The sequence below is a fragment of the Trichoderma virens genome (genome assembly GCF_000170995.1).
Source record: "Trichoderma virens Gv29-8 chromosome Unknown TRIVIscaffold_2, whole genome shotgun sequence".
NCBI lineage: Eukaryota > Fungi > Ascomycota > Sordariomycetes > Hypocreales > Hypocreaceae > Trichoderma > Trichoderma virens.
The window spans coordinates 754,194-766,785 of NW_014013747.1; the positions used below are offsets into that span (position 1 = coordinate 754,194).

Consider the following 12,592-nt stretch of genomic DNA (forward strand, 5'->3'; position numbering starts at 1 on the left):
CTTGATTCTTTATAAATCTATCATGGCTATTACTTAATAAAAATTAATCGTGTTCTCTAATTAGACTCATCAACTCGTATATCGTCCAGCGGAATAATCATTCTCGTGAAATTTCATCCGAGCTTCTCCTCTTGTTTGTTTTATCGGAGGCGTAAAGCTTCGAGAAAGCACCTCCCTTCATCAGCAATTCCTCAGGGGCGCCAATCTCTGCTAGCGACCCCTCTTCAAGCACGGCAATTGTATCAAAGTCGAGTAATGAGTCGAGACGATGGGCAATCATGATGACTGTGCGGTCTTTAAACTCTGATTTGATGACACGTTGGATTTGGGCGTCAGTTTGGTTGTCGATGCTATTTAATATGGTTAGCTTTCTTGCTTAAATTTCCGGGTTTGAAGGCGGAAAAACATACTTGCTGGTTGGTTCATCGAGGATGAGGATGCTACTCTTCTTAAGGAGCGCCCTTCCAAGACAGAAAAGTTGTCTCTGTCCATGAGAGAAGAAAGTCTCATCCATTTTCTCGTCGAGAGGGTTCTTGCTCGTGTCGACTTTAGAAATGATGACATCCCATATAGCAGCTCGCTGCAAAGCGCTGATGATAGCCTCGTCAGAGTGGACTCCAAGGGGGTCAGCGTTGAACCGTATCGTGTTGGTGAAGAGGAAAGGATCTTGGGTGAGGCAGCTGAGCTTCTGGCGGATGAGGGACTTGGGGACTCTGGCGATATCCTGGCCGTCGAGGAGGATCTGGCCGGCGGGCGTGTTGGCCATGCGGAAGAGGGCTTGGATGAGTGAACTTTTGCCGCTGCCGCTGCGGCCGACAAGGCCGAGTTTTTGGCCCGGCTTGATGGAGATGGAGATGTTTTGGAGGACGGGGTGGGAGGTCGAGCTGAGAGAGATGAGGAGTTAGTTTCATAGTATTTTGATATAGGATGAGGTGAGGTTAAAGATACATACTCGTATTGTACGGATAGGTTGGCAAATTCGAGAGAACCCTGGGCAGGCCATTCCTCAGGGGGAGTGTAGTTTTCTTCGGGGAGAAGTTCCGAAGGAGTAGTTTCTTCAAAGGTCTTAATGCGCGTAACAGCTCCAAGAGATGTTTCAAGCTGAGACCACGCGAGGATAATACCCTTCAGGTTAAGTCCCAAGTTCATCATGTTGACGAGTGCGACGCCAAGGAGGGAGGGATTGAGTTTCCCCCTAAGGACCACAGCAAAGACGACGAGCAGCACGGTGAGAACTGCGACCACGAGGTCGAGCACGAGCGTAAGCCATCGCTGAATGCAGTTGAGAAGATACGAGGGTTTTTGCGCGTTGTCGAGGAGGGACAGGTTTTTGTCCGAGTAGGGATGGGTCCAGCCAAAAGCGCGGATTGTGGCTAGGCCGTTGATGGATTCGAGGAAGTGGGAGTATAGTGGTGCCTTGTGCTCGATCCTAAAGTGAAATAGTTAGTAGATGATACTATATGGGATGTTGTGCCAATGCCTACTCTAGAATACGGAGCTGCTTAGATGTTCGGACGTAGAAACGCTGGATCATGAGGAGGATGGTGATGACAAAGGGTAGGGATGCGGCGAAATAGCCGACTGCTCCAACTGCCAGTCCTGTTACACCGACACAGGTTGATACATCTATAATTCTCGAGTAAGCAGTGAAATTGGGGTTATTTTACGAGTATGGATGGGGGAGAAGTTTACCAAAGAGGAAAATGGCGAGGGAGACGGGGAGGTCAATGTCTACCAGACGCAGGTCTTGACTAAATCTATTTCAATATTAGCAAACTTGAAGAATAGGATTCATAGATGTATACTTGCCGGTTGATGAGTGAACCAGTTTCAGAATTGGAAAGAAATGACATGGGAGCCCTGAGATCATGTTAGCCCAATATTCCCAAGAACAAATCAGCTTCGCGTTTAAGTCTTGCCTCATAACTGCATTCAAGATTCTGCTGTGGAATTTCTTGGAGACTGCTGGTCCGAGAATGATCAAAAAGTGCCTAAACCTGTTGTCAGTGCGTGTTTGCTTCCTACTCCCGATTTGTCTTACATGATTGCCAGAGATATCAACGTAGCCTCCACAACAGCCATGACGGTAAAGATGCTCAACCAGTATGCAACGTCGTTGCTCGCGCGTCCTCGCCCATCGCCCCACCAGGTAAGCCAAACGGCTACAGAAATTTGTTAGAGATGACTGGAATAATTGTTTTGTAGGAATCACTTACACCTGAAAGTCGAGAAAAATGCCTGTCCAATGATATACGCGCCGCCAACTGCCAAGCTAAGGGGTCGCATCGCGCCAAAGTAGTACTTGAAAGTGCTGCGATCACTTGAAACTGATTGCTGCTCTCCCCTATCTTGCTCCTCCTCTTCGTTGTTCTCATTGAGGTTCTTAATCTCTTCGACAATGGCCTGTTTAGAGGTTGATTCGCTGTCGCTGTCGCTGTCGGAATGGGGGTCTGTGACGTCGAGGCTTTGGACGTATTTACCGCTTTGCTGAAGCTTTGCGAAAGATCCTTGCTCAATGACTTGGCCATCTTGACCAAGGGCGATGATATGGTCGGAGCTGGGTAGAAGGTGGACTAAAGAGGTAGACACTCATGTTTAGAAACTCATTTCGACACTCCCAGGGATATCACTACTGAGTCTTACCGGAGTGGGTGGCGAGAATCACTGTTGTGCCACTGCGTCGGAGGAGTCCATCTTTGCTGAAGACGCGAGCAAAGACGATACGCTCCGTTGCTTTGTCCAGTGCACTGAACACATCGTCGAAGATGGCCACTGGCTTTCGAGCGTAGACAGCACGAGCGATTGCCTGTGAGGAATTAGACAGCTGCTTCACACAAATCAAAAAGTCGAACTCACAAGTCTTTGTTTCTGACCTCCGCTGAGTTTCACTCCTTTATCACCAACGACGGTCGCAACGCCTTCTGGCAGCCTGGCAAAATCCTGAGTCAAATCACAGGCCTCAACAACCGTTTCAAACCATTTGTCTTCAAAGTGTCCAGATTCCGCCACAATGTTGTCTCGAATCGTTGCATTCATTACCCAGGGGGTCTGATCACAGAACGCGATGCTTGGAGTTGATAGCGAGACCCTTCCGCCAGTCGATGATGTCTCTCCAAGGATGGCCTTGAGTAAACTTGACTTTCCGGAGCCGATTGGACCAACAATGATGGTGAGGGATCCCGACTGTGCTTGTGAGAATGACACGCTAATGTTGCTCAACACTTTCTTCTCCTTCCAAGCAAAGTCTCCTCCAGAAATAGAGATGCGGGCGCCTTCTTCATTATAGCGATCAAGTGTGCGAAGCTCAATGCTGCTCTTGCGTGAGCCATCTTCTTCGTTCTTTGTTGAAAGTCCTGGCTGTGCGCAAATCTCACGGCTATCAACCCTTTCATTAAGTAGTAGGAACTCTTGGATACGCTTAAAGCACCCAAAGGCAGCATAGGCGGACGAAATATTGCCGAGAAGGAAGCTGAGTGGATTTATCATGACGTTGAGGATAGAAAGAGCCGTGATGGCCTGTGATGCAGAGAAGGACTGGTTGTCGCTGAGCTTGGCTACAATGGCGTAGGCGCCAAATGTAGCAGCTTGAGTAAGACTGACGTTTGCGTTTCCTAGAAAATATCACAATAAGTTATGTGAAAGTTCAAAGAGGGAAGAGAGATCGACTTACCAACTGTGTTGGCCCATACAATCATTTGTCGGTAATGTTTGCCAACGTTCAAATCATGGTCGCGCTTGTCTTCAAGGAGATCAGTGAAACGCTCAGTGTATCCCAGCATCTTGACGGCTTTAATGGAGCCGAGCACTTCGGATGTGAAATTGATGCGAGCTTGCGTTGCTTTCTGGTAGACGGTCTGGCGTTTGACTAGGACCTTTCCAATGAACCAACACAACACAATAGATACTAGAAATTATAAGTACTGAGAATCACAAATAAGCTCAATTGCAATACTTACTAATTGCCATAACAATGGGAGCAACACAGACGGCGCCCAGTTGTGCGTACAACATCCAGACGGCGATGGCGACAGTAAGTGTGTTGGCCCAGCCTTCGATGAGCAAAGCGTTTGCTCGCTCAGCCAGAGTCTCAATGTCGTTGCCCATAAGGGTAACAGCTGAAGATTCGTTCAGTTCGCTGGCCGAGAGCTTCAACATCTTACGGTAAATGAGGCCAATCAAGCCACCTCGAATCATGGCGCCAACTCGAAAGGTTAGATGTTCATACCATGCCGTCAGGATCTAGTTTCATGAATCAGCTCTGGTTTGGGGAGAGTGGTAGAAATAATGCTTGATTATTAAAGTATAAACTCACAGCTGATCCGACAAAGACAAGAGCAAAGGCACCAATCAACCCGTAGCCGATATTATCAGAGTGCTCGTTCTTGGGCATGGCGAGGAAACGCAGAGCTTGGGACACAAGGAAAGGCTGCGCTATTGTCAAGCCAACTGTAGCCAACCGAGGAAGGGCGATGCCGGCGATCTCGAGTTTGAGGATCCAGACAGTGTTGAGAAAGAGGGATGCTTTTCGTCCATCGCGAGTGACTTAACAGGCGTCAGTCGTGAGTTCAAAAAAAAGGTGCATGGGGTGAGTTGGTTGTGAGAACGTACCTTTGTCCCATCGCTTTGTGAAAATAACGGCCAGCTTCTCAGAGGAGAGTTTCTCGTAAATGGCGGGGAGGTCGTGGTTTGTCAAGACAGTAGCCCAGCCGGAAATGAGTAGCGAGTTGAGCCAGATGAAGAAGCCGCGGTTAAAGGGGCCACTCGTGCTTTCTGTTGACGGCTCCTTGCTTGAGTCTACCAAGATCCTCCTCTTTTCGACATTTTCCAACACTAGCACGACCAGTTTGAGAACGGTTGAAGTAGATAGCACTGCTGCATACGCGACATTCACGGACAGAAGCCATTCTGTTCGTAACCGAGCAGCATCGAAAAGGAGTGACGTGAAGAGATAGGAGGTGAGAAGAAAAGATGGACGTATAGATTTCACGTGTTCGATGTGCGAGAGGAGAACGATGCAACACGCGGCGATGAGATTGAGGATGGCGGCGGCGAGAGAGAATTTCGTGTTCAGGAGTCGTGAAGAGGCGACGAGGGCTAGGGAGCCAACTTGGATGCCTGCATATGCACTTGATGCAATCTTATGAAACTGTCAGAGATATTTGCCAATACGAAGCTTAGAAACTATCAAGATGGTGAACCGACTAGTTTTGGTGTATAAGCTGATCGTCGCTTCGCCTTGTCGGGAGTTCGAAGGAGATAGATGGCTCTAGGGATGGAGAATAGGAGGAACAGAGCCGAAGGAAGGGTGGACAAGATGCTCTCTTCAAAAGACACTATACAGCAAGATCAAATTAGCAACCGCGTATAATGAACCCCTTTCACCTGTTTATCTGGACATGTCGCACGTGTAAAGTCGAAGCCACCTCGACAGCCATCGGGCCACACCGCCGGGCCGAAGAGGCCATCACCACACGCCGTGGCGTTATAAGATCGGTGGCGAATCATATTCTAAATCAAGCCGCACTCGTACAGGTAGGTAGTTTTACAGCTATCATTCCATGTCGCACAAGACTCTTGAAGGATGCCAATACCGTAGGGCTGAAGGAAAATGCATTACTGACAAACTGTGTGGGGGGACAAAGAAACTTTATAATAAAGGACAAAGAATCCATAATGCTCCGTACATGGATCTATCAGAGACACACGTATACCGCCGCCTAATCGCTAACAAAAGATCCAATCAAGGCGTGGAGCATATCTCAAAGGGGCGCTGACGACTGAGCGGCAATCGTACCCGTTAAAGCCATCGGAGTCATAACTGTCATCCTTCTCTCCCAACTCCCAACACTAGCCGTATCTAAAAGACCCAGGTAGAGCCGCGCTTGCGATGATGACTCTTCGGCGTCTGCCCCGTAGTTGCCCAGATGTTCTAGCTTCGACCGGCTCTGTGGGGAAGAGAGTTCGCCCATTGGATCTTTTGTTTAAACTTATTTCGCAGAAAATTGAACGGTTCTCGTCAGCGGCCGCGTGATTGTTGCGCGGCCTAAGGCGTAACTAAAGGTTCGATTGGCGAATCCATGTTAAACAGACTGACTAACAGATGGAGAGGCTCGCACTAATCGAGTTGGCCGACACCATTTTAGGCAGGTAAACCGTTTTGCCGTTGTTGGACAACCAGCCATGTGGGCGGCTGTTATCAATTGCTTTTAAAGACAAAGGAAAAGACATGTGGAATGAATGCTTCATGGGTTTGACTCCTTATTCTATTGATGTTTTGTATTGCTTTATACTTTATATATTGCATACAGGTAAACAAGGGATTAAACAAGAGATACGAGGTTCATGCTGTTGAGCGGCCATGTCCATACACTAGTCTTCATGAGGATTCATCGGCTCGTCTTCCCCATTTTCGTCGGCGGGAACCTTCTTCGCCGGCGGGGGCCGCACAAAGAGGAGCGCAATCCAAGTAATCATTGACAACAATGCAATGTAAAACCAGGGCAAACCAATCCAAATGCCCTTCTTCTGTAATCCCTGGTCAAAGCACCATGCCAGCACCGGGCCAGCGATAAAGGAACCAATCATTTCGCTCGTGCTAACCAGAGCATAGAGCCTGGAGACAAATTCAGGCTCAACATAGTGAGTTATAGTAGCTCGGGCCAACGGGCTGGCAGCTGCTCCGAAAGTCTCGACGAAGAGGCCCATGATGAAGAAGTAAATGTTGCGGCTGAAACCCTCAATCATTGCGCCGACAAAGAGCAACACCGTGGAATATCGGGTCAGAAACAGATCCTTGCCGAAGGAACTGTAGCCGAATCGGGGCGACATGAGAATTTCGGAAATCTTGGGGAGGACCGCCAACACAGTCAAGTTGAGAAGTCCAAAAGGAGACAGAAGAAAGGTGGTCTCTGCGAGGCGCCATCCAAAGTAAGTGCTAACGTATTGAACAATCGTGCTGGTATACGCTGTAAATCGCGCAGCCTGGAATAAGAACGTAAGGAGTACCAGAGGGATGCTGGGGTTCTTCAACAAGGCCAGAGCTTCTCTCAGGTCGGCCAAGCTCGTGGCTATTTGCTGCTTAATGGCTGTAACAGACATGTCGTTGTCGCCCATCTTCTTCGTTTTGTCCACCGGCAGCGTCTCAGGGATGAAGCAAAAAAGTACCAAGATAAAAGGGAAAATAGAGCAAGCAGCTATCACGGGCACCCAGGGGCTGAATTTCTCCATCAAGAATCCAGTGAGGAGAGGGCCGGCGAGGCCACCAGCCGTGGCGCCAAACGTAAGTTGCAGGAAGCTGGCAGCTCTAGAGAAGGGTATAAAGTCAGCTTTCTTGAGCATAGGATCACACCATAGCACAGTATTTCTCAGAGATTTCCTTACTTCTCCTTCTCAGAACTAACATCAGCAGCCATGGCAAAGAGCATGGCCAGTGTAACTGGGACTCCGCCGCCAACCAATAGAAATAGCGAGCCGATCATTAGCAGGTAAGGGTTCTTGCGGAGGGCATATTGGCCAACTCCAAGCAATAGGGGACCAGAGATTGCCCCCATGATCATGCCTCCATAGGCAAGCAGCGCCGTCGGCTTGCGGCCAATCTTGTCGGCGAGCATGCCAAAGGGAAATGTGGTGAGCAAGCCTATACATGAGGTGAGCGAATAAAGTCAGTAAGCGCCATTATATATTCATTCATTCAAGAGGCAGAAACGCACTCATAATGGAGTTGAAAAGCCCCAGCCATCCGAGCAAATACGCCATCCGAGCCTGGACGTCGTCCGTTTTGCACTTCATCTCGTCAATTATATCCAACGAGTCGTCTCCATAGGAGACGTGGCAGACGGTGTCCTCGATCAGGCGGTAAACGGGCATCATCAACAGCATGCCGCTGAAGACAATCATAAACTCCAAAAAGGCAAACATCCTCACCGCCGCCTTTGGCGTTTTTACCTGCCAACGAGCCGCCTTGAGGACTCGAGGCACAGCCTCATCGTCCCCAGGGATCGGCTCATGTTGGCGCTCGTTTTCCCCTAGAAGAGGCGCGTCCGCGGGACTATCCATTTCGACGTCCGCCATGAAGGGGTGAAGAGGCTGTTAGAACAGCCCGAATTACGCATCAATCAAGAAGGAAAGAGAGAAGGAAAGAAAAACGAAAAACAAGGGCGAGCCAACAGCGAAACTTGTTGCAAGTAAGAGTTCAGCACACTTGACCAGGGGGTAGAAAAAAATGGGGGAGATTGATAAAAAGAGTGCACGCTAAACCTCCGGGTTTACGTGGATCATGATCCTAGTCCGAGATGCTCAGCGCTACATAATTTGACACTAACAAGGACATACTTTATTCTATGCTGTGGCCCGATAGAAGGGAGCCGGGTTGGCATTACGGGACACAACTGTAACATCAAGGAGTCTACATTTAGTTGCAGGCAGGCTAAGCCGAGACAGTTCGTTCGGTGTGCGCGGCTGAAACGAACGAGACGGCCGATGTCGTCCTTGTTCTCAGACAACATAAGAGAAGCAGCCCTACGATGCGTGGGCCCATGACGCGGCTATAGCCTAAAGTTGTCAAAGATGACCCGAGCTGACGGCGAATCGCATCTCAGGGCAGCGGGCAGAAATGCTGCTTGTGGGAATAATGGTTTTTCACATGCGTCCAATGACGACCTTGGCGTGGAGGGGCTGAAATGCGTACCTAAAGATTCAAGTTTGTATGAGCCCTAGAACAGACTTGGACTAAACTCACTTCAATAAAGAGCATGAGGATACTGTCTAATGCGGGAAGTGAAGATGTTTGATTTTATGAAAGTATCTGGTATTACTACATGTAGATCATCATTTCAAGTTTATAGAAAGGAAAACAAAACTCAAAAACTCACCGTGTAACCGTGCTGCTCCGTAAGCCAGTGAGAGCTTTATTTCATCATCGCCATGCCTTCAACCCCACTCAGCGTGACCGAATATTCAAGCTTAGAAACTCTCACCTTCACTTTCTACCATTTTGTCGTGGTATTTCAAGATTGAGCTTCCATTCATGAACACTTCTTCACCAATATCAAGAAACTACGTGTGATAACAACCATCCCTTCGCCATGGCCACCCCTCTTCGTATCGGATTCGTGCCGGAGCACTTTTCTACCCCGCTGCACTTTGCCCAGAAGCACTTTGGTCTTGATGCCACTCTGATCCCCTTTCCATCGGGCACCGGCCACATGATTACAGCTTTGCGGGCCGATGAGATCGACATTGGCATTGGCTTGACAGAGGCATGGATTGCTGGACTCGGAAAGGAGGGCATTGAGGGAGATGGCGGATATCGCCTGGTTGGAACATACGTTGAGACTCCCCTCTGTAAGTATACGGAACGCATCAAGTCTCAATTTACATAGCACTTACACAAGCACATAGGCTGGGCCATCTCAACCGGGGCCAAGCGGCCCGAAATCACCGCCGTCGACTCCCTCAAGGGCGGCAAGATCGGCGTCTCCCGCATCGGCTCCGGCAGCTACGTGATGGGCTACGTCCTCGCCGACAAGAACGGTTGGCTCTCGACTCCAGGCACGGAGCCCTTTTCCGACACCGTCGTCCTCAACACGTTTGAGAAGCTGCGCAACGCCGTCAACTCGGGCGAGGCGGATTTCTTCATGTGGGAGCACTTTACGTCGAAGAAGTTTTACGACTCGGGTGAGATCCGTCGCGTAGGCGAGATTTACACGCCTTGGAGCAGCTGGAAGATTGTGGCGTCGACGAAGCTCACTCAGGGAGGGCTGGATGCTCGCGTAAAGGATTTGTTTGAGAAACTGGACAAGGGGGTGGCCTATTTCAATGCTCATCAGGACGAGGCGGTAGAGTACATCTCAACGAATCTGGATTATTCGGCTGAGGATGCAAGGGAGTGGCTCAAGACTGTCGAGTTCCCAGCAAAGACAGAAGGCGTCAAGCCAGAGGTCGTGTCCAGCTGCATTTCGATTTTACGAAAGGCTGGCGTCCTGGCTGAGGGCAAAGGCATGAGTTCGGATGCGATGGTTGTGTGAGGATTTATTCATGAGAAAATTGAAGATAGCTAAGCGAGCATCGAAGTATAAGAAAATTGATAATGTATTACTATCTAGATTAAATATTACTTTATACTCCCTTACGCCCAGGGCAATACCGAGTACTGTAACACTATTCTTATTACACCTTTCGCTTCAAAATGTCAGTAACAAGCTCAATCATGGGTATTCGCCGCGGCGATGCTGATGCGACTCAAGAGCGCACTTAAGGTCCGTACAGGCTCCAGTTGATGGAGGCAGGGTTGGCGTAACAGTCAGACTTGATGGCAAACTCGTGGCTAGAGTAGGAGCCAGCAGGGAGGTCCTCGAGGGTAGCACACTCAGGGAGCAGGCGGACGGGAACACAGCCGGCGGGGATGTTCCTCTCGACCTGGCCAGTCGAGCTGACGGTGGTGGCGGCCTGCTTCACGACATTGAACTTTGTGCCCTGGTAGTAGGCGAGGGGCTCGTTGCAGATGACATAGGTCTCAGGCTGGAGGAAGCGGAAGCCCTCTGGGAACTGAGAGATGGAAACACCCTTGGTGCCAGGGCCGCCGTTGATATTGGCAGTAGAGAGAGTCGCAGAGCCGGCATCCTTGGCCAGAGAGAAGCCATAAGGAGAGAGGGGAGATCCCTGGTCGGTGATGATGGTCGAAGCACCGAAGCGGTAGTCGGTGGCAGTGCCGTTCTGGTAGAAGATGCTCGGGTTGTCACTCTTTGCTCCGACGCCGGCCTGAGCCAATCCAGCACCGACGTGGATGCTGTTAACGTAGAGGCCCTGGACAGAGGGCGAGAAGTCGAGAGACTTGTCGGTAACGTTGACGAAGAGGCGGAAGCCCGTGGACTGCTGGGTAGGAGGATAGTTGGGGACAATGGCGAGGGGAGAGGCAGCAGCGGCGCCGACAAGGCCAAGGAGAGCAGCAGAGACAAACATCTTGACGGGTGATTTGGTGGGTTGTTGGTTTGTCTGATGTGTTGAGTTCAAGTCTGTTGTTGGAAGACGTTGGCTTTGTGGTGGTGTAAGTTGTCAGGCTTTGTTGGATAAAGACGGAATCTCTTGGCTCAGCGACGGGCGAAGCTACCAGCTTATATACCCGCCGCGAGTCTCCACGATCATCGGATGTCCTCAGCCAGGATCCAGTCTGTCTTGCTGTGTTTCTGCTGAGAAAGTCCAGACGGCGTTGCCACCGCAAGCCAAGGGAGCAGCTTCCCCTCGCCATCTCCATAACTCCATAACTGCCCAAAGCACAGCGCCATCGCGCGTGACCGGAAGCCTGTAAGTCGCCTGCCACGGCCGCTAGCCTAGGCCGCTTAGGGGACTTGGGGGAGCAGCCCAGCACCAAGGCTGGCCCTAAACCGCCTAGCAGCACAGGGCTAAAATGCCGACGGGGGGCGCCACATCTCGATGATCGGCAATATGCCCTTGGCAACGTCATGCTCGTATTCTCTGCCCTGCATATGATTGATTCATGCTGCCTGTCTCTGTACTGTTTGTCAGATTACCGTTACTGCTGCAATTGGCCGTGGTGTATCTTTTTGTTCCGTCAGGGCCAATTGTTCCAGAATGATCTGATAAAGAGCAGTACCAGAGTATGCATGTGCATGTACATCTAATGCAGGTACAAGCATGGACATCTACACTCAACTTGGTACAAACACAGTAGGGTCTCCATGAATAGGTACATGTACCTCGACACTTAGTAATCGGAAGCTACAGCCGTCTTCCTTAGCACTCGTACTTCTACCTGGTAAAGTGCAAAATGGAATATGCAATTTCAGCTTTTACCCAAAACACCACAAGATCCGCCCGTCATCCTAATCGCCGTCATCCCCCTGCTCCTCCCCCCCTCTGACGTGGTTTCTACTTACACCATTGAACGCTGCCATCGCCATTACATTGCATTACTTCACACCTCCGTTTTGCTCCTCGCGTACCGCTAGCATGATTCCACGGAATCCTTCCCCCGGAGCCAAATCGAAATTGATTACATGCAAGCATAAGGAGTTGGTAGTGGATCAGAGCGGACAGCGTGGCTGCTACGATTGATGGCATTTTATTTGTCTGGCGGTATCTTCCGCACTCAACCATGATCCCAGCTTCATCGTATTCCATAGAAGCATCATTACGGTAAATGCGGTTGGCCTCTACCAACTCTGTGTTTGCATGTTTACATACCTGCCGTTGATGTCGTTAGCCACGTTTCACATCAAGGATCGCCCTTACGGTCATTCCGATTGGTCTTTGGAAAGAAACGAATGCTGTTACATACAGCCCTCTCACGAGTAAACACGCCCAAAAACAACTTGACCTAACGATGACTACTTCAATGTTGAACATATGCAGTGGCTGTTGTGCCCGGAAGACCGTGCCGAGCCTTGGCCAACTTGAGTGTGAAATGTCAGAACCGCAGATCATCACAAATGGCTTCCAAGACCCGTCGGGTCCTTTCTGCCAGAACAAGAATAGTAATACGATGGTCAGAGACTCGCTGCTTGCACGACTTTATCCCAATCGCTACGGACTGCTTCATTCATCATAGCACGGACAAGATATCCCGTGTGTTAGT

At 49.9% G+C, this 12,592-nt stretch overlaps 4 protein-coding genes across 4 annotated transcripts; 1 reads left to right on the forward strand and 3 right to left on the reverse strand.

The window, feature by feature from the left end:
* Nucleotides 1–97: 97 nt before the first annotated feature.
* TRIVIDRAFT_36031 (uncharacterized protein) lies at nucleotides 98–5,505 on the reverse strand (the record flags this gene model as incomplete). The annotated part of the gene is made up of 16 exons (XM_014104880.1): nucleotides 98–350; nucleotides 411–884; nucleotides 953–1,429; nucleotides 1,485–1,626; nucleotides 1,693–1,731; nucleotides 1,894–1,991; nucleotides 2,042–2,162; nucleotides 2,217–2,573; nucleotides 2,644–2,806; nucleotides 2,857–3,611; nucleotides 3,671–3,904; nucleotides 3,957–4,239; nucleotides 4,313–4,542; nucleotides 4,609–5,137; nucleotides 5,203–5,333; nucleotides 5,406–5,505. 16 exons carry the CDS (start codon nucleotides 5,503–5,505, stop codon nucleotides 98–100), a joined length of 4,386 nt encoding a protein of 1,461 aa, XP_013960355.1.
* Nucleotides 5,506–6,369: 864 nt separating this feature from the next.
* TRIVIDRAFT_55538 (uncharacterized protein) lies at nucleotides 6,370–8,070 on the reverse strand (the record flags this gene model as incomplete). Its single annotated transcript, XM_014104881.1, has 3 exons — nucleotides 6,370–7,303; nucleotides 7,381–7,636; nucleotides 7,710–8,070. 3 exons carry the CDS (start codon nucleotides 8,068–8,070, stop codon nucleotides 6,370–6,372), a joined length of 1,551 nt encoding a protein of 516 aa, XP_013960356.1.
* A 917-nt stretch (nucleotides 8,071–8,987) lies between these two features.
* On the forward strand, nucleotides 8,988–11,055 carry TRIVIDRAFT_86201 (uncharacterized protein; the record flags this gene model as incomplete). The annotated part of the gene is made up of 2 exons (XM_014104882.1): nucleotides 8,988–9,342; nucleotides 9,400–11,055. 2 exons carry the CDS (start codon nucleotides 9,084–9,086, stop codon nucleotides 10,023–10,025), a joined length of 885 nt encoding a protein of 294 aa, XP_013960357.1.
* On the reverse strand, nucleotides 8,988–11,055 carry TRIVIDRAFT_185571 (uncharacterized protein; the record flags this gene model as incomplete). The annotated part of the gene is made up of 2 exons (XM_014104883.1): nucleotides 8,988–9,342; nucleotides 9,400–11,055. The coding sequence occupies one exon, from the start codon at nucleotides 10,957–10,959 to the stop codon at nucleotides 10,252–10,254; it is 708 nt and encodes a 235-aa protein (XP_013960358.1).
* Nucleotides 11,056–12,592: the final 1,537 nt, after the last annotated feature.